Source organism: Mus pahari, chromosome 13, assembly GCF_900095145.1.
Source record: "Mus pahari chromosome 13, PAHARI_EIJ_v1.1, whole genome shotgun sequence".
Classification (NCBI taxonomy): Eukaryota; Metazoa; Chordata; class Mammalia; order Rodentia; family Muridae; genus Mus; species Mus pahari.
Window position 1 is genome coordinate 53,484 of NC_034602.1, and position 22,222 is coordinate 75,705.

Below are 22,222 nucleotides of genomic sequence, written 5' to 3' on the forward strand. Positions count from 1 at the left end.
CTATGTTTAATGTTTATCTTTAAGACAGTATCAAGACATAGTTTGTTAATAGGCTTTATATAATAAATTTTTTCTCTTTTGTTTGTGTCTCCCCACCCCCCACCCCCAAAGGAATGGCTTTATTGTCGTTCTTCCTTCCTCAGTTTCACAGAGCTAAGCCAAAGCCCCCATAGTTCTCATAGCCCAAACTGGCCTCCTATTCTAATGAACCAAGCTGCCAAGGATAACCTTGAGTTCCTAAACCTCCTCTGCTTCCCAGAGACTAGAAAACTGGAAGTATGCACCACCACACCTGGCTAGCATCCATTAAAAACAAGAGAAAGCATACCTTTGTTGTCTTGACTATATGAAAAAGAGTAGTCATTGATTTCTAAGAGAATAACCATTCAAGGACTCCTATAAGCTGAAATAGATTTAAAAGAGTCACACTCTATTACATGACAACTACCATCTCAACTGAAAAAGGAGACAGCATATCCACTGTACGTTACTAAAAAATTCTTTACTTCTCAAGTTCAAGGGTTGATCATGAGTTTTCTCTTGTTAAAGCCTTCATATTTCAGTTCTTCATCAAAGTCCTTTCCATCCCTTCTTTTACAAGTCTGTAGTTGTAATTCCCTTATTACTTTGGATCTACTTGAGTAAATTTTAGGTTCCTCCAGAGCAACAACCAGTTCAGCTACATTTAAGTAATTACAACTGATGATACTATTCACTCCCTGCCAACTCCTTTTCACCCTACTTGTTTTTTTTTTTTTTTTTTTTTTTTTTTTTAAAGATTTATTTATTTATTATATGTAAGTACACTGTAGCTGTCTTCAGACACTCTAGAAGAGGGCATCANGGTGGTTGTGAGCCACCATGTGGTTGCTGGGATTTGAACTCCGGACCTTCGGAAGAGCAGTCGGGTGCTCTTACCCACTGAGCCATCTCACCAGCCCCTCACCCTACTTGTTAACTTAGCTTTACCCTAGGGCTTCTACAAAACTAAATGTAAGGATGCAAAGCTTAATAAGTCCCAAACTACTTTACTTTACAAAAGGAAGACAAAAATCCATAAAATGTAAATTTTCCCTATATGTGCCTGAGGATTATTATACCTGGTACTTGGAGGTAAAGCTAACATTTTTCTAGACTTTTCACTATTGTCACAAAGTTCCCCTTTATTAAAACATTAAAATTAAGTGGGAAAAATCTTTTCTAGATTTCTGTTTGGTTTTTAAAATAATATCAAGCTATAACTGGAAAACATGTGATAGAACTAATAAACATGTCTGTCTGGTTAATTTTAGGAAGATTTGCCATCTGCTAAGGAAGAGAGATTTCCAGCCATCCACAAACCTATTGCTGTTGGCTCTCAGCCAGTGCTCACTGTTGGAACAACCCACATTTCCAAGCTGACAGATGACCAGCTCATAAAGGAGTTCCTAAGTGGCTCTTACTGCTTTCATGGGGTAAGAAAGTGAAACTGTAATTTAAATTATCTTACATCCTTACATGTTGCAGTTACCTAACCCATGTCCAATAAGAGCACTGAACGAAAGTGGCTGTAGAGAAATCATAGGATCATGCCATCACCAATGGACATTTTCTGTGTAGTCACCCGCTCCCTCCCATACATCTCTACAGTCTCATTCACGTCCATTAATTATATTCTCTCTACTCATAAAAGTTTGACATTTTCTATGGCAGTCTTGTATGATTTTGGTTGATGGTTAGAATGGGCATCAGTGATTTATTTCTCACTTTTTGGTTATGCAACAATCAAGAGTTCAAATGAGCTATGTTTAAAAGATAACATTTGCTCTGACTCTTAATACCAGTGTAAATACACTCAAAGGTGTTTTGTTTTGGGTTTTTTTTTTTTTTTTTTTTGAGACAGGAACTCACATATAGCCCTGGCTATCCTGGAACTCACTGTATACACCAGGCTGTCATGTTTTGGTTTTGTCGTTTTAATTTTAAACCACACTATTGATTTTATAACTAATAAAAAGTATATATACTTCCCACTGTCATGTAGCATTGTTACATCAGTCTCCCTTCTCTGTGTATAACTTTATGTTTCTTTCCTTTAGGGTGTTGGTTGGTGGAAGTATGAATTCTGCTATGGCAAACATGTACATCAATATCATGAGGTATAGAGTAACAACAATCCAGGTTGCTTATTTGTTTTGTATTACTGGAACTCAAACCCAGGGCCTCCTAGATATGTCAAATGTTCTTAACATTGATCTGTATCACCATTCCTTGATTAAAGTTTTTAAAGTCTGTGACCACTGGAGATTTGGCTCAGCAGTTTAGTATCTGTACTGTTCTTGTAGAGGACCCAAGTTTGATTTCTAGCATCTACATGAGGCAACTCACAACTGCCTGTTAACTCCAGTCTAGGGAATCCAGTGCTTCCTATGCCTCTTCAATTACCTGTACTCAAGTGTACAACATACACATAGACACATAATTAAAAAACATTTTTTTTAAATCTCCCGTGGAATAAAATAAGGCTTTAATACTACTTTTAATTGTGAAGTGATTTTAATATGATTTTAATACTAGCCAGAGTATTCCCAGTTTTTAGAAACTGGAAAACTTAGTATTAACTGATTTCAGTCACCTAAAAAGAACATTGCTTGTTAACTATCTGTGTTCTTAAACTACCCTGAGCCTAGTAGATTAATAGGCTATTGGGGCTGTTCTAATTTATAGTTATTCTTATAATTCATCCTGAAGAAATGAATAAATAGTGGATAGTACATTGATTACAGAATTAATCAAACTTGGTAAATGTACCTCCTTTCTCAGCTAGAAGAAAGTACTATTTCATCTTCTGTTTAGGTTTTTTTTGTTGTTGTTGTTGTTGTTGGGGTTTTTTTTTGTTTGTTTGCTTGGTTTTTTTGTTTTCTTTGGTTTTGGGTTTTTTTTTGGGGGGGGGGGTTTGTTTTTGTTTTTGAGATAAAGTCTCTAACCCAAACTACCTAAAAACTCCCTCTTTAGTTAGAAAAGACTTTGAACATCTGATCATCCTGCCTCTACCTACTGAGTACTAGGATTACATGCATGCCCTATATACCACCCTTTTAAAATTGTGCTAGGTGTCAAACTCAGGTCTTTCTATATACTAGGCAAGCACTCTATGAACTGAGCCACATCCCCAATCCACTATGAAAGTATTTTAATGAGCATTTTAGATAGTTACATTAGTCTACTTTTCCAGAGTTTTGTTGTTATTACTTGGTTTGGGTTGGGTTTTTTTGTTGTTTTTGATTTTTTTTTGGGGGGGGGTTGGGAAGGGTTGGGGGGGTTGGTTTTTCGAGACAGGGTTTCTCCCTATAGCCTGGCTATCCTGGAACTCACTCTGTAGACCAGGCTGGCCTCGAACTCAGAAATCCTCCTGCCTCTGCCTCCAGGTTGAAAGTTTTAATTTTTTTTTTTAATTGTTTTGGGTTTGTTTAGTTTGGGGGCTTTGGTTTGAGTTTTTAGGGGTTTGGTTGGTTGGTTGGTTGGTTAGTTGAGACTGAGTCTTACTAACTCAGAATGCCTTGATTACTCAACCCCCAGAAGTATTGGGGTTAAAGGTATGCACACTGGACAAAAAATGTCTTCCAGAAAGTTAATACAACTATTTTAATGACTCTTTCCCTTATACTTAACATATACTTAACCATATAATTTACCAAATTTAATTTGTCTTAGGTCATGTAACCTATAATGTTCTGATAAATCTACTAGGTTATTACTATTAGAATGTAATATTCTAATACTAAATAGAGATATATATAGAATAATAATAGAATATAATATATGGAATTATTATATATATTAAAAAGTAATATGCCAGGTACTAAGTGCTTTAAATGTTAACTCATTAAATCCTCAAAACACCTTTTAGAAGTCAGTCCTGTTAACCCAAGTTTCAGGAACAGAAACAAGAGTTTTACATAGGCAATAAATACTAAGACTGGAATTCAAACCCACACAGTCTTGCTCCCTATGTAGCTTCCTAGACACTTTGTGTTCTGATCCCTGTCTGGAAAATAACAAGTCTACTTGCTGGGGTGGGGGCGGGGGGAAGAAATGTATTAACTCTTTTCCTTTGGGCAACAACGTCTTCTAGGGAAGTGACTTCATGTTTCACTTGTTGCTTAACAAGTTTTCTGTACTATTAATCAGAAGTATATCATTGCCTAGCATGATTATCTGGCATAAAATATGGAGAACAACAAGAAATAAGGAGAGAAAAGGGGTAAGAGCTTACTTTTATAAGACAAAGTATAGTGTTGCGTTTTGTTTTCTTTTTTAAAAAAAAAATAAAGGCAGAATCAGGAAAAGATTCTATATGGTTTTCATACAGAAATGAGTGTACCATCAAATGAACCCTGGAGACTTGAAAACTGCAAAGTTCTTATTTAAAAGTAGAGAGGTAAAGTGAAGATTAACTGTAAGGTAAGGCATCTTAGTCCATTTTTATACTGCTATAGCAGCATACTACAAACTGGATAACTCAATATGAAAAGAAACTAGATTTCACATTTCTAGATGGTATCCAAGTGTCTGCCATCTGGTGAGGTCCTTCTTGTTTCTTCACCTAATGACACAAAGCAAGAGGAGAAAGGGGTGAGAACACTTTCAGCTGTGTAGAGATGGTTAGTGATTCATAGAGCTCTTCCAAAGGACCAGGCTTCAATTTCCAGCATTACATGGTCACTTACAAACATCTGTAATTCCAGTCCTAGTAAATCCAATATCCTGTTCTGGTCACATGGATAGCATGTATCCGTACACTGCACAGACATACATACAGACAAGAAACCCATATACCTAAATCAATTTTTTAGCGTAGAAAGAGTGGGACCTAAATTCTGAGCCTCCTGTCATAATGATACAATACTCAAGACTTAAATATCACCCATCATTTTCTACTCCCCCCTGATATAAATTTAGGAATGTTTTGGGAGAGAAAAATTCATCTCATAACAACATCACAGTAGTGTTACTAGGACTTTAACTTGGTGGTAAGGTACTTCACCAGTATGTTTTTTCTTTTAAAAAATATTTACTTATTATTATTGTATGTGTATATGATATAAATAAAAGTTTATATCATGGGCTTGATGCCCCTTTCCTCTCAAAAAATTATAGTAGTTTGTATATGATTGAGCAATTAAATTTTTGATTTAGGAGATTGAGGTGTTGGCATTGAATCAAAAAAGAAAGGTTCTGGAAAAATGCCTCAGCAAATGAAAGAATGTGCTGTTTATGTCTGACAACCTGAGTTTGAGCCCAAATCCTGTGAGTACATATGCCTTCACACATATATAAGAAACTAAAGAAAAAGCATCTCCAGGAAGAAATTGATACAATAAAAAGAGAGAAAGGAAAAGGGAAAGAAACTGAGTCACAAGTTACTACATCTGAAGTTAGGCTAAATTACATTATTCAGAAACAGAATAAAGATCATTTAAATTCTACTTCCTCACTTTGACTGATATCATCACATCATTGCCCAGTAAATGGATGAAGATGAAGACTGGGGATTATAGGAGTGTCTGTGTACTTACTCATGCCAACATACATTACCACACACACTGATACGGGCACCCTGTGGCTCGGTTGGTGAAGGTACCTGATGCCAAGACTGACAACTGAGCATATACAAAAATGGTGATTGTAATTTTAAAATTTAGTATTTTTCTATATACTAGGACAAAGATAATGGAAAAACTTCTGTAGTTGTGGGGACATGGAACCAAGAAGAACATGTTGAGTGGGCTAAGAAAAATACTGCTAGAGCTTATCATCTTCAAGACGATGGCACCCAGACAGTCAGGTAAAGACTACTTGCCTTTGTTATGGAAGATTTGGGGGGAGGATTGCAGGCCCAAAGGGGAACTGCATAGGAAAACCAACAGCATCAACTAACCTGGACCCTTGGGGCTCTCAAGAGACTGAATAACAACCAAAAAGCATACACAGGCTGGACTTATAGCCTCCACACATGTGCAGATTGGTCTTCTTGTGGGTCCCCAACAACTGGAATACAGGCTATCCATAAAGCTGTTGCCTCTCTGTAGAATATGTTCCCCTAATTAAGCTGCTTTGTCTGGCCTCAGTGGTAGATCATACACCTAGCCCTGTAGAGACTTGGTGTGCCAAGGTGGGAAGGATACACAGTAGAGAGCTTCTACCTTCTCAGAAGAAAAGGGGAGAAAGATGGAGAAAGGGACTGTGTGAGCTGGGGGATCAGGAGGATGGGCAGCAATCAGGATATAAAGTGAATAGAAACTGCAAAAAATAAAACAATAAAAAAAGACTCAATATATTTTGAGGGCTAATTTTTTTAATTTATTTATTCTCCCATATATTACATCCTGGCAGCCACAGTTTCCCCTTCCTCCTCTCCTCCTAGCTCCCCCAACTCCCCACCCTCCCGGGGGACCTCCCATCAGGGATGTCAACTAAACATGGCATGTCAAGTTGCAATAAGACTGGGTACCTCCCTTGTATTAAGGCCAGATAACGCAACCTAGTAGGATACAAGGGTCCCAAAAGTAGGCAAATGCATCAGAAACAGATCCCATTTCCACTTTTAGGAGTCTCACAAAAAACCCAAGCTACACATCTCTAACATGTACGCAGAGGACCTAGGTTAGACTGAAGCATGCTTCCCGATTGTAGGTTCACTCACAGGCCCTAAGATCAGCTTTGTTGATTCTGTGGGTTTTCTTGTTACCTCAGGATTCCCTGAGCTCTGCCTAATGTTTGGGTGTGGTTCTCTCTATCTCTTCCTATCAATTGCTGGGTAAAGTCTCTCTGACAATTGGATTAGGCATCAGTCTATGAGAATAGCATCATTTCAATGACTTTTTTTTTCCAGTCTTGTTTGGTTCTATCTTGGGTCTCTGGGTCTTCTAGGCAGTATAGGCTCCATCTCATGGCATGGGTCTTAAGCTAGCCACTTGCACAAGACCTCTGCCAGAACCTGCCAGAACAATTTGTAGGTCAAAGGTTTTGTGCCCATGTTGGTGTCCCAGTCCCACCACTAGAAGCCTTGCCCGATTAAAGGATATAGCTGGTTCAAGCTTCCTATCCCCCATTACAAGAAGTCTTAGATAGGGTCACCCTAATAGACTCCTAGAAGTTTTCATTGCATTAGGTTTCCACCTTGCCCCCAAACTGCTTCCCAGTTCCAGTTGTCTCTCCCAGTACTCTCTCCCTCCATCCTCTCCTCACCTGATCCCTCTTGTTCCTACCCTCAGACCACCTGCAACATCTATCCTGTTCCCAGGGGCATTCATGGATCTCCCATCCTTGTCACTTAACCCCTCTGGGTCTGTGGATTGTAGCACAATTATCCTCTACAATTAATATCCACTTATAAGTGAATGCATAGCATGTTTGTCTTTCTGGGTTACCTCACTCAAGATGATCTTTTCTAGTCCCAAGTACTTGCCTGCAAGTTTCAGATATCATTGTTTCTTTTTTATTGGATAGTTTATTTTATTGGATAGTTCAGATGTCATTGTTTTTAACAGCTTAGTAACACTCCATTGTGAAAGTATAGCATATTTATCCATTCTTTGGTTGAGGAACATCTGGGTTGTTTCCAGTTTCTGGCTATTATGAATAAAGCTGCTATGAAATAGTTGACCACATGTCTTTGTGGTAGGATAGAGTGTCTTTTTGGGTGCCTAGGAGTGGGATATATAGCTTGATCTTGAGGTAGATCCATTCCCAATTTTCTGAGAAACTGCCACATGGATTTCTATAGTGGCTGTACAAGTTTGCACTCCCACCAGCAGTGGAGGAGTATTCCCCTTGCCAGCATGTACTGTCACTAGTGTTTTTGATGGTAACCATTCTGACAGGTGTAAGATGGAATCTCAGAATTGTTTTGATTTGCATTTCCCTGATGGTTAAGGATATTGAATAGTTCTTTAAGGTCTTCCTCTATTGAGAATTCTCTGCTTAGATCTGTACCCCATTTTTAAATGAGTTATTTGGTTTGATGGTATCTAATTTCTTAAGTTCTTTATATATATTTGGATATAAATTAACTTTGTCAGATGTAGAGTTGGTGGAAAATCTTTTCCCATTCTATAGGCTGCTGTTTTGTCCTATTAACAGTATTTTTTTTTTTTTGCCTTACAGAAGCTTTTCATTTTCTTGAGATTCCATTTATTAATTATTGATCTTAGTGCCTGTACTATTAGTGTTTTATTCAGGAAGTTGTCTTCTGTACTGATTCATTCAAGGCTATTCCCTATTTTCTCTTGTATCAGGTTCAGTGTATCTGGTTTTATGTGAAGGTATTTAATCCACTTGGGCTTGAAAAACCCAAAATATTGACAGATTAAAATTTTAACTAAGCAGAATAGGACATGATGCTGCATGCCATTAATTCTAGCATTTGGGGGGGGCAGAGCAGTCAGATTTATGAGTTTGAGGCCAGCCTGGTCTACTTAGTGAGCAGCTAGGGTTATATAGGACCCTGTCTTTACAAAAAAAAAAAAAAAAAAAAAAGGTTAAATTTAAACACGGGTAAAATTTTAGGTCAGTGCTATTTAGGGAACAGCCTTTAGATTCCTTTCCTTTGCAGAAAGAAGTAACCCAGTGTCAATAACACAGTCATCGACTGCACATGGTGATGCATGTCTTTATTATAAACCAGGGCTAGATAGAGAAACCTTGCCTTAAAAAAATAATACAGTCGTAGAGATAGGCTGCCTAGGTTCAAATGCTGGCTGGCTCTTCTGTAGTACCTTAGGAAAATAAAATGATCTGTAAGCCTCATGTATCTGCTAGTATATTCTTATAAGCTAATGAGGACATTTAAATAAAATAACCTAGCCTAGCCATAACATGCAGTAAACTACCTGCTTCCTTTAATAGTGATGGTGATCTAAGACTGGCAATGATGTTCATGACAATGACTCTATTCTTTTGTTTGGTTTTGTTGTTCTGTTTTTCTCTTTAAGATTTATTTTTATTGTGTGTGTTTGAGTGTTTGCCTGAATGTGTGTGTGTGTGTGTGTGTGTGTGTGTGCAAGGGCGCACACGTGCCTGTTGCCCACAACGGCTAATAGAGGGTGTTGGATTCCTTAGAAGTGGAGTTACAGACAATTGTAAGCTGCCACATGGATACTGGAAATTATACCCAGGTCTTCTGAGAGAGCAGTGAATGCTTTTAACCATTGAGCCATCTCAGTTTTATTCCTTTGTATAGTGAGGGATATTTAACCCTTCATCCATGATAGATAAGTGCTCTAATACTAAGCTAACTCCCCACTTCTAACAGTTTGATTTGGTTAGAACTGGGGCTAACATTTGTGTTTGTAAGTTTTTAACTTGTTAAATATACTTTGTCATTTCCTCTTGTTACTTAGTTTAGTTAGGTAGTGCTCACTTATCTTTTGTGCTATATAGGTATATTTTATTGTACCAGAAGTAAGGTAATCTTACTTCTCAGGAATAACAGTTTCGGCTTTTCTTATAATCTCATATCAATGAATTTAAACAATTAATTCTTGTTCCTTCTCAAGTGATAATTTTTGTTTCTTCCCGCAATAGAAAGTATTGAGAAATTATTTTTAAAAATATGCTGACTTTTCAGGCTGACCAAAGTCTAAGTTAGGAAAATAAAAATAAGACTATTTAAATGTTCAATGTGCCAGACAAATTATTTTAAGTTGATGTTTCCTGCAAAAATAGTGTTTATGGCTTCATGTGCTCAACATTGAAGCATAGCAGAGTGTGACTAGAAAACATAAAACTTTTCTTTAGAGATTGCTCACTGTGAGAGTTATATTATGGCAGAGTCTTGAATATTTTATTTTATTTTATTTTATTTTGTACCACATACAGAAGAGTGTGTAATGGGATCACCTTGATGGAAAACAGAAAGGAAGAATTGTTTCACCAAACAATATGCTAGCTGGGCAAGTGGGTATCTTTAAAACAGTAACTTTTATTATTTTGTTTTGATTGGTTCGTTGGCTGGTTGGCTGGTTGGTCCCTTGGGATAGGCCTAAAGCTCACAGAAACCCTAAGGGCTGCCGTTAGAAGTATTTGAGTTACCATACCAAGCTCAAAAACTTTGAATCTGACCTATATATAAGAAAGATAATACAAAGTTTCTCTAATTTCTATTTTCCTTATAGACTCTGACTCTGTGATGTAACCTTCTCACCTATCCATTACAACTATTCTAACTAATTAGACTGTAATAAAGCTTGTATGTTTCTCCAATTCAGGATGGTGTCACATTTTTATGGAAATGGGGATATTTGTGATATAACTGACAAACCCAGACAAGTGACTGTAAAACTAAAGTAAGTTGAGTCCTTCCTTCTCTTTTACCTACTTTTTATCGACAAAAGTTTTACATAAGATATAATAACTAAATAAATTTTTATATTATATTTTAAATTAAATTAAAATAAGTAAATAGTTATAAAATTATTAAACTTAAGTTAAATTATGCTGAGTCTACTTAAAGTTTTTATTGATTAATAGGATAACAAAAATACCTGTTTTTGTTTTTGTTTTTTTTTTTTATGACATAGGCAGTACCTTAAAGTACTCTGTATTTTAGGTGTAAAGAATCAGATTCTCCTCATGCTGTTACTGTGTATATGCTAGAGCCTCACTCGTGCCAGTATATTCTCGGGGTAAGTAAAATTAAAATGATCAAGAGTTTATTTAGGGGCTAAGTGGCAGAATACTTGCCTTGAGTGTGGGAGGTCCTAGATTCAATCCCAATACCACCAAATGAAAAGAATTAAATGTTGGACATATTTGAATTTTTTGTGTTAAATCTATAAAGGGCATTCTTTATGTCTAGCATGCATGAAGCCCTGGGTTTAATTCTTAGCACCACATAAAACCAACCAGATATGGGGATGCACCTGTAATCCCAGAGCTTAAGAGGTAGAGGCAGAAGAATAAGTTGTTCAAGATCAAAGCCAGCCTGGCTTATATAAGATCCTGTCTCAAAACACAGATCTTAAATGCTGAGTTCGATTATTTAACAATTTTAAATACCATTGTAAATATCATCCAAAATAAGGCTTGCCACAACAGAAAGTTCTCTCATACCCCTGATCAAGTAGGTATCCAAAAGATGCCTCTTTCTAGTTTCTCATACAATAGATTAGGTTTGCTATATTTAGAATGCCACGTGAATGGAGTTCCATTGTGTGTCTGGATTCTCATACTCAGTGATGTTGAATATATCAGTACTTTGTTCTCTTTGCATTGCCAAATCCTATTCTTTTGTGTAAGTATACTCTTCTACAGATGGACATTTAATTCAGTTTTTTGGTTATGATGAATAAGGCCTCTATGTTTTCATTCATTATAGTTATATATCTGTGTGTGGAATTTCTAAGGCATGAGTAAAAATGCCTTCTACTAAATGACTTACCAAAATACTACTGTTATTTAATCTCCTACCACCAGTACATGAGAGTGCATTCACTCTGTCTCCTCACTAGCTTTCTTTTTCAGTCTTTGTTAGCCATTTTAGTGGGTTTAGTTTACATTCCTCATACAATTAATGATACTGAATACCTTTTCATGTCACTTTGGTATTCATTTATGTTTGTGAAATTTTACATCTAGCCAGGCTTTACTAAAACAAAAGATTATCCTGTTACTTCTTAAAATGGTTAGGAAGACTTTATTCAGTACTGTTTTCATTAGTACCAAGACGTACAGGGAGGACATTTGATTGAAATACATTGTATAAGTGTATGAAATTCCGGATGGACGGATGGATGGATGGATAGATAGATAGGTAAAATAAGAAACAGGTAAGGCTCAACTCTGAATACAGAAGAGACAGGAGCTCAGAATTAGTAGCCACTAGGCTACATAGAAGATTTAATAAATAGAAAATCACAAAGAACCATCTGGATCTAGGCTTCTTACTAAAGCAAGCCAGAGTAATCAGATATTGAGTGTGGAGGTTCTCCATCTTAGTACAAGTGGACTCGTCAGGCTAGAGACATGGCCCAAGGTATAATTTGAGAGAGGCTCAAGGGAGCCTGACTACTGGTTAAAGAATAGAGTTTGTGTCAGTTTCTTACTTGAGTATTTTTGCTGTTGGTACTTACCTTCCAATTGCTTCCAATTGATTCTAGAAGGTGAAAAATATTCTGGATATAAACTCTTTGTATTGTACACACCTTTTTCATACTCTGGCTTCCTCTTGATGGTTGTCTTCTGATAAAGCTATATTATATTGACTTTTTTTTTTTTTTTTACTTTTTCAAGACAAGGTTTCTCTGTATAGTCCTGGCTGTCCTGGAACTCACTTTGTAGACCAGGCTGGCCTCGAACTCAGAAATCCACCTGTCTCTGCCTCCCGAGTGCTGGGATTAAAGGCATGTGCCACCACCGCCTGGCTTTATATTGCCTTTTTTATTCTTTTTTCTTTTATGGTTACTGTATTTTGTGTTCCAAGAACTTTGTTGCCTCAGCCATGGACACACCCTCTTAACATTTTCTTCTAGAGACTCTGTAATACTGACTTTGATTTGTTTTAAGTGTGCCTTTTTCTGTTTTTATCCTCTATGAACTATACATACTTGTAGATTCATACAAATTTTAGAAAAAATTTTGCCATTATATTCTCAAAGATTTCTTTTGCCCTACTCATTTTTCCCTGTTTTTGAAACTACTTAAACATACATAAGTGAAACTGTCTCAGAATCTCAAAAACTTCCTTTTATTTCCACCCCACCCAGTCCCATCCCATGTCTAAAGGCAAGTTAACCTCCACCGGCTTCGCTGATTACTTCATTTGCCATGTCCAGTCCATCTGTGATACACTTTTCATCTCTTAATATTTCCATTTGATTTATTATTTCTTTTCCTCTACTTAAATTCTCTTTAGGCACATGTTCTCTACTGTTTTCCCTGATATATGTTTAGTTTTTTCTTTTGTTGTTTTGTTTTTTCACAATTATTATAACAAATAATTCATCCTTTAAGTTAGTGTTTACTTTGCCTTATGAGTAGAACTGATAGTTTTGCCATAATATTTTCCTGGTTTAGTGATGTAACTCTGGTTACAAACTCCTCCTATATTCCTGTTCTTTCTGTCTCCTTTGCCATATTTACTGAGAAATAAAAATATTTTCACCTATGATGCTTTTATATGGGTGAATAAACATGTTTTTCGGAAAGCTTTATTATTTATGGTAGGCATCATGAAAATTGGCACTCAGGATTTCCAGAAGAAAAGTTCAAGGTTAGTCAGGTAGGGATACATAGCATGACACAATCTCAAAAGAAAAAAATGGAAGGAGACCGGGGAGAGAGAGAAAAGAGGCTAATCTGTAGGGGAAAATGTTGGGAGGTTTATCCAAATCAGGACCTTACATATTTAGCAAATATATTCTTTGAGAAGATACTGAGGAAATGTTCACCTTACCAACTTTCTAATATTATTATTCTTCAGGTTGAATCTCCAGTAATCTGTAAAATTCTAGATACAGCTGATGAAAATGGACTTCTTTCTCTCCCCAATTAAAAGATATTAAAGTTGAAAGAAAGAAAGATGATTGAAAATCATCACTTTCTCCTGACCACATCTCATTATAGAGTCTCACCATTGGACCTTGTCTGTAGTATCACAGAAAAGGACTGGCAACCACTGTGAAGTTCACGTGTATATAAGAGGTTACAGATAAAGTTGTAAGGCAGATCCTTGTCTCACTTCATTCATTTTGGTCTTGTATGAACTGATTGTGTTTGGCTTTGCTTGGGTAACGTAATTTCAAAACAAATCTGATCCAAGCAGTTTAGTCCAGCTTATCAAATGTCATAATCCTTGTATTTGTTAGGGTATTTTAAATAATATACTTACTGAATAAATTACAGCATATATGACAAGCTAATGAAGTAAAGATAATGAAGAAAGAAGTTGCTAGAAGATTGTGTAAAATGAGGGGCCACATAAAATGTATAAAATTCTAATGCCTGAAATCCTTTCAGCTGATGTTTCTGTGACAGTTGCTCTCTGTCAAGCACTAAACTAGAAGTGGAAATAGAGGAGAGCCTCACAGATAACCGAGATCACTCAAGAAACTTTTTTTTTTTTTTTTAATGAAAGGTTGCTCTTTTTCTTGACCTTTTATGATTCTTACCATGAATGAGTTTACTACAGAGTACATGTCTACTGCAGACAGTTCGTGACTCATCTCTACATTAGAATGCTTCATTCTAAAATTCACTGTGCTGGCTCTCATACCTGCCTGCTATATAGTATAAATCTTAGTTCTGGACAGCTTTACAGCACAATATTTATTTTAAAGAAAATAAAATGTTATTAAGCAGTCTTTTCATGTAGTTAGTGGCAGATTATTCAGTTACTTTATTTTTCTCCTTTATCCTTTTTGCATATATTTTATACATATGTATCTGAACAAGGACAAAAAAGTAGCCATAGAGACTGAGAGAATACTTTAGAGGCAGAGCATGTTTGAGGCCCTCAGTTCAGTCTCCCACAACAAAAATAAAGAGCTGGATATTGGGGCTCATGCTTTTGTTCCCAGCACTAAGTAGACAGATGTGGGGGATCAGGAAGTTCAAAGATAGCCTGGTCTATGCCAAGGCTAGCCAGTTCTGCACCAATCAGGGCAACAAAATGAAAGCCTATCTTAAACAGTCAAAATAAAAGGTGGCCCAAATACTCCTGAAAACCAATATTTCTGATAAAAGCTATGTTAAGAAAGGGTTTATTACTAGGCCTAATGGCATATACTTGTAATCCCAGCACTTGGGAAGTAGATACTAGGAGAATCAGAAGTTCAAAGTCTGCTATATAGTGAGTTTGAAGCCAGCCTGGGCTGCAGGAGACCTTGTCTTAGAAATTAATTAATTAGTTAATAATTAATTAATATGTGAACTTTTTTATTCTACACCAACTACATTCAGCACTTTTGGGTATCCTACAATTGATTTAATTAATTAATTAAATGCCTTTATAGCTGGGGCGGGGAGTTTAGTGGTAAAGTAGTATAGGACAGTGGTTTACAACCTGTGGGTAATGACCCCTTTAGGGATTAAATGACCTTTTCATGGGGAGGGGTGTCACCTAAGTCCATCAGAAAACATATTTACATTATGATTCATAACAGTAGCAAAACTACAGTTATGAAGTAGCAACAAAAAGTTTTATAGTTGAGGGTCACCACAACATGAGGAGCTGTATTTAGAGATCACAGCAGTAAGGTAAGTCTAGGAGGTAAAAGAATTTATGGCTGGAAACTGGAGATGCAGCTCATTGGTAGACTGCTTAGCATACACAAGATCCTGGATTCCATTTCCAGCACAGCACAAGAAATGAAGAAAAGAAAAAAGTAAATGGCTCTACATAGTGGCTTAACCCCAGAACTTGGAAAACAGAGAAGTATTGCCATGAATTTGAGACCAATCTGATTTGCCATACATTGTGAATTCTAGGCTAGTCTAGAATGAGTGAATGAGATGAGACACTTTCTAAAAAAAAAAAATACAAGCTGGGCATACCTTTTATGCCCACTTGACAAAGCAGAGGCAGGTAGGGTTACTGTGAGTTTGAGGCCAGCCTGGTCTACATACTAAGTTCCAGGTAAGGAACAACTTAAGTTGTTTGTAGATTTTAGTAAGAAGCAATACATAGAAAAGAGAAAAGGCAGGGACTTTAAGTTCAAACCAAAGTCTATACTATAATAACATTAGGTTATTATGAATGAGATTGAGGGTGAGAAATCAATTATTCCTGCATAGCATAGAATGCCCTATATAACAAAAAAATATGTAAACTTTTTTTTTTTNGNTTTTNGAGACAGGGTTTCTCTGTATAGCTCTGGCTGTCCTGGAACTCACTTGGTAGACCAGGCTGGCCTCGAACTCAGAAATCCACCTGCCTCTGCCTCCCGAGTGCTGGGATTAAAGGCCTGCGCCACCAGGCCCGGCGTAAACTTTTTTATTCTACACCAACTACATTCAGCACCATTGGGTATCCTACAATTGATTTTAGTTCTCATGCTTACCTACTTGGACTTAGCATCATATGTCACAGGTAAAAGGATCCAACCTTACAAGGTTGTCCCACATCAGATGTCAGTTACAAGTATTACAAGTACCAAGTTCTAATTTTATATACATGTGTGTGTGTGTGTTTGTGTGTGTGTGTGTGTGTGTGTGTGTGTGTGTGTGTGTGTCTATTTGCCTATATGTACACCACATACAGTTACAGGCAGTTGGGAGCTACCTAAAGTGGGTGCTGGGAACTAAACTCAGGTCCTTTGAAAGAAGAGCAAGTGTTTTTAAACACTGAACCATCTGTGAAGTCCCTGGATTCTAATACCTTCAACCAGACAGCTATTAATCAGTCTCCAGACCTACTACTTTTTCTCAAAAGTTTGCTAGAATGGCTCACAGAACTCTGGTAAATACTTAGTTTACCAGTTATAAAGGAGAGAAGCACTAATAAACTCAAATTAAAGAGGTAAATAAGGTGAGGAGGTTGGGATAGAGTTCAGTTTCTATACTCTATACTTCCTCAGTCTAGTAATAATGGACACTCTTCAGATCTCAAGAATTCAAAAGTTTATATGGAGCATGAAACCTACCCATCCCTAACACACACACACACACACACACACACACACACACACTGGTCACTGGATAGGATTGAAGTTCCAGACTTGCAATCATTTGGTCCTTCTGTTAAATGGCCACATTTGGGAACTGTCTAGGGGTTGTGATTTTACAGCATAGATGTTGAAAGCAAGCTATATTCTAAGTTACTCTTGGTTTTTCAGGCTGTGCCTCACTCTGAGAGACTCCATTTTACAAGCAGCATTTGAGTAGGAACAAAGACAGAAGGGTGACTCTGTACTTTGCAAACAACACAATCCATCTGGCACCACTGACAAGGCACAACTGATAAAATAAAAACACTATAATTTTGTCAAATTAATATCACACACAACTATGTATGTTAAAATTGTATCAAGAAATTCAGCAAGAACTTACTGAACTTCCTAAACTGAGGAAGAGGTGTGGCAACCTAATTTGGACCCAGTTAGAGGAGGACACCTTTAATAGCCCTGAGAGTGACAGCTCCATCTGCATACCTGAAAACTAAAGCAATTGTGAATTTATTGCTATCCAATTAATTCTGACATGTAGGAAGGTAAGATACGGATGAGGGCTAGTCTAGGTAGGCCCATATCCCTTCTAGATTATGTTTTCCTGCCTAGTCCATGAAGACTCATGTGGTTGCTAAATGTTTAGCTTCTGACTTGATAAGTCAGCTGAATTACTAAGATAGTAGGATGATTCAGCTATAACAAACCTAATGTGCTTTGAGAATACTTTCTCCAAGTACAGTTTCTGTTAAATTGGGTGCTTGCTATTCCATACGTACCAAACTGGCTTGGTTAGAACAGAGTTTTAAGAACCTGTGTTTCAAATGAACTTTGATTCAGTTTTTGATACCAACTGATTTGATCTGATTTTGATACCAACTAATTCTCGGTGTTTTAAATACACATACACACTAAGTTAATAAAGGCAAATATTAATAAATTCTCCAGTGAGTCAGTGGCTGAGAATCACTGACTTGGGAGCTTCACTTCTAGCGATTTAACGTATGCCAAACCCTCCAAATTAGAGTATCAGAAATTAATAGCTTGTCTTCAGAAGGCTTTGCATGTAAATTTTCTGTGAATGTTTTTGGCTTTATCTGCAATTCTAGACATCTAGAATTGGGCTTGTAGACTATCTCTAACCCAAGAAAAAACTGTCTCAAAACTGAATAGAAACCTGTATACTGCCCCGGGACCTCTCCTTTTCAGTCTCTGATACCTGTAGTTCCAGCACAGGAGCAGGAGGATGGCAAGTTTGATGCCAGCCTTTGCTACAGAATGACACCTTTTCTCAAACAAAACAGAATCATATCTCTAAACTGAAATACTAGAAATAACACAGTAGGAGCTAGAGAGATAGCTCAGCAGTGGAGAACATTCGTGTTCTACAGAGGACATAGGTTCCATTTCCAGCATCCACATGATGGCTGACAACTGTTCATAATGCCAGTCAGGAACTTCATGTATGCTGTATACATATATGCAAACAAAACACCCACACACATATATTTGCATTTTTTAATTTATATTTTATCTTATGTGTATGAATGTTTTGCTTGCATGCATGTTTAACATGTGCCTGTATGATGCCTTCAGAAATCAGAAGAGGTCGTCAAATCCCCTAGAACTGGAGTTATGAATGGTTTTATGAGCTACCACGTGGGTGGTAGGAAATGAACTCAAATCCTCTCAAAGTATTTTTAACTGCTGAGCCACTGTGTCTTAGTTAGGGTTTCCATTGTTGCTACAAAACACTGTGACCAAAAAGCAAATTGTGGAGGAGAAGATCTATTTGGCTCACACTTCCACATTGCTGTCCTCCACTGAAAGAAGTCAGCATAGGAACTCAAGCAGGACAGGATCATGGAAGTAAGAGTGATGCAGAGGCCATGGAGGGATTGCTGCTTATTGGCTTGCTTCACATGGCTTCCTCAGCCTGCTCTCTTATAGAACTCAGGAACACTATCCCAGAGATGGCACCATGTAGTGGGTTTGGCCTGATATTGCTTATTGTCTAATGTTAATTTGGGTCCCTAAATCTGCTTACATGAGTGTCTGCACAAAACTTCTGGAAACCACTCCAGTTGGTTCTGATTGGTAAATAAAAATGCCATCAGCCAATAGCTGGGAAGGACAGACAGAGGTTGGTTTTTGGAATTTCCTGGGCTTGGGACTGGAAGAGAGGATGACGAGAGAGACCCACCATGCTGGGAGAGTGTAGAGGAGAAAAGAGACAACATACCTGAGAAGAGTGCAGGACAGAAAGGCATGCCCACCATGTGAAAAGGCCGCGAGAGTGAGGCCCAGAGCACGGCCCAGTTGGGCAGCCCTCTGGGCCCAGGGCAGTCTACATAGAGTATAGAGTTTAGTAAGTAATAACTCAGAATTGTTGGCAGGAGGTAGATTAACCACATGGAGGTTAGACAGTGGCCCAACTATTGTGCTACTTAAGGCATATCAAAATATAAAGGCTCTGTGTTTATCTTTCATTCAGGAACATAAACCATTTATGCAAGTAGTAAAGCCCAATGCTGGGATTTATTAATATTATATTATTCCAACAGTACTACCCACCATGGGCTGGGTCCTCCCTCATTGATCACAATTAAGAAAATGTCTTACTACTGAATCTCAGAGATATTTCCTCAACTGAGGCTCCTTTCTCTCTGATGACACTAACTCGTGTCAAGTTGATACAAAACTATTCAGTACAACTGACCCCTTATCAAAACACATTGTTATTGTGGTTTGAATAGATATGGCCCCCATAAACTCATGTATTTGAATAGTTGTCCCATAGGGAGTAACATTATTAGGAGCTATACCTTGTTGGAGTGGGTGTAGCCTTTTTGGAGGAAGTGTCACTGTGGATGTGAATCTTTGAGGTCTCATATATGCTCAGGCTGTGTTCAGTGTGGCACACAGTCTCATTCTTCTGTGTTGGGATTAAAATAGAGAACAGTCAGCTCCTCTAACACCATACCTGCCCACTTCCCCCACCTCACCCCATGGTGATAATGGACTAAACCTCAGAAACTGTAAACCAGCCCCAATTAAATGTTTTCCTTTTAAGAGTTTGCTTGGTCATGGTATCTCTTCATGGCAAACCCTAAATAAAACAACAATATTAAGCGACAACCCTTCCTTTCTCATTCATCCTCAAGATCTCACATTAAAAACATAAATAACTTTTAAAATCCCACAATCTTTATGAATTCAAACACATTAAAATTTCAGTCCCTTTAAAATAGCCCATCTCTTTTAAAATACAAAGTCCTTTAAAATTCAGTCTTTCCCTGAGATCCCACCTCACACCAGTCAGAATGGCAAAGATCAAAAACTCAGGTGACAGCAGATGCTGGTGAGGATGTGGAAAAGGAGGAACACTCCCCCATTGCTGGTGGGATTGCAAGCTGGTACAACCATTCTGGAAATCAGTCTGGCAGTTCCTCATAAAATTGGGCATAGTACTACCTGAGGACCCAGCTATACCACTCTTGGGTGTATTCCCAAAAGATGCTCCAACATGTAATAAGGACACATGCTCCACTATGTTCATAGCAGCCTTATTTATAATAGCCAGAAGCTGGAAAGAACCCAGATGTCCCTCAACAGAGGAATGGATACAGAACATGTGGTACATTTACACAAGAGTACTCAGGCATTAAAAACAATGACTTCATGAAATTTGAAAGCAAATGGATGGAACTAGAAAATATTCTGGGTGAGGTATCACAGTCACAGAAGAACACCTATGGTATGTACTCACTAATAAGTGGATATTACAGAGCATATGAACAACTTACAGACCATATGAAGCTCAAGAAGAAGGAAGACCAAAGTGTAGATGCTTCAGTACTACTTAGAAGGAGGTCAAAATAATCATGGGAGGTAGAGGGTGGGAGGGACTTAGGAGGAAGAGAGGAGGGAGAGGGGAAAAGGAGGGCAGAATCAGGTGTTAGAGGAGACAGGGGAGATGTACAGAAGGTCAGAGAATTGAACAGAGGTGTGTAGCAATGGGGGATGGGGAACTGGGGGTAGCCAACAGAAAGTCCCAGATGCCAGTGGGGATGACTTTAGCTGAAATATCCAACAAAGGGAAGAGAGAACCTGTAGAGACCATATCCAGATGTTAGGCACAGCCCCCAGTTGAGGGATGAGCCCACCCACCCTTCTCAAAATTTTAACCCAGAATTGCTCCAAAGAGTGGATCAGAGACTGAAAGAAAGGCCATCCAGAGATTCCCCGACCTGAGGATCTATCCCATATGCAGCCACCAAACTCAGTCATTATTGTTGATGCCAAGAAGTGCTTGCTGACAGGAGCCTGATATAGCTGTCTCCTGAGAGGCTTTGCCAGAGCCTTACTGATATAGATGCGGATGCTTACAGCCAACCATCAGACTGAGTACGGGGACCCCAATGGAAGACTTAGGGGAAGGACTGAAGGAGCTGAAGAACAACAAAATATCAATACCAACCAACCAGACCCTCCCCCCTCCAGAGCTCCCAGTGACTAAACTACCAACCAAAGAATATACATGGATAGACTCATGGCTACAGTTGCATATGTAGCAGAGGATGGCCTTATCATCAATGGGAAGGGAGGCCCTTGGTCCTGTGAAGACTTGATGCAGCTTAGGGCAGTGAGATGGGAGTGGTTGGGTATGTGGGGGAGCATAGGATAGGGGTTTTTTAGAGGGGAAACTGGGAAGGGGAATAACATTTGAAATGTAAATAAATAAAGTAACCAGTAAAAAATTTAATAAAATAAAATTCAGTCTTTCAATTGTGGACTCCAGTAAAATCAAAAATCAAATGCTTTCTTTTTGTTTGATTTTATTTGTTTGTTTGGCTTGATTTGGTTTGTTTGATTAGACACCAAGATTTTGTGATAATTTAAAGCAAAACTTTCCTAAACTTCATTAAAACAAACAAACAAACAAAAAAGCTCTTGTTGCCATGAGGTTCAATATTGAATCGAAACAGTTATAAAAACTTTATGAATTGTTTGGCTTGATTTGGTTTGTTATCTTTGAAGATAAGGTTTCTCTGTGTAGCCTTGAATTTCCTAAAACTCTGTACACCAGGCTAGCCTCAAAGTCTCAAAGATCTACCTTCCTCTGCCTAGAGGGTACTGGGATTAAAGACATGAGCAACCACTGCCTGGCCTCAGATTCTCAAATGAGGGTGACAAGGGCCAGTAATTACAGTTTGGGGCCATCATGTCACAAGTCTCACAACCTCCTGAAACTTCTACTTCAGGGATCCAGTTCTCTCTTCGGCCTTAGTACTCACCTGCATTCACATATACATAACCATACACTGATATGTACAGACATATAATTGAAAATACAATAAGTCTTCTAAGAAAATGTATTTCAGAGAAGAATATGACAGTGGCCACTGTCACCTCCGGGGTCCCAGCACTGCTATGAGGAGCCTGAGAGATCCACAGAGGCATCCTGGGGAGACAAGGCTGCAGCAGCTGAGTCTGCAGAGGAAGCAGTATCTCCAGAAGTAATGAAAAAGGCAGTCTGCCACCAAACAGTGAGCAGCTGAGAGAAAAAGGCAGTCTGC

At 38.0% G+C, this 22,222-nt stretch overlaps 1 protein-coding gene across 2 annotated transcripts in view; it reads left to right on the forward strand.

Annotated features, from left to right (window-relative positions):
- Erlec1 (endoplasmic reticulum lectin 1) overlaps positions 1–22,222 on the forward strand; it is a 51,294-nt gene that overhangs the window by 16,890 nt on the left and 12,182 nt on the right. Inside the window, exons 9-14 of one of the 2 annotated variants that reach the window (XM_021210734.1) lie at positions 1,293–1,454; positions 2,079–2,138; positions 5,703–5,827; positions 10,251–10,328; positions 10,592–10,667; positions 13,463–15,506. In XM_021210734.1, coding sequence (XP_021066393.1) covers positions 1,293–1,454; positions 2,079–2,138; positions 5,703–5,827; positions 10,251–10,328; positions 10,592–10,667; positions 13,463–13,534 — 573 coding nt within the window. In that variant the 3' untranslated portion in view covers positions 13,535–15,506. Of the gene's footprint in view, positions 1–1,292; positions 1,455–2,078; positions 2,139–5,702; positions 5,828–10,250; positions 10,329–10,591; positions 10,668–13,462; positions 15,507–22,222 lie in introns of those variants that run through there. The other variant, XM_029545221.1, reaches the window with a different exon arrangement.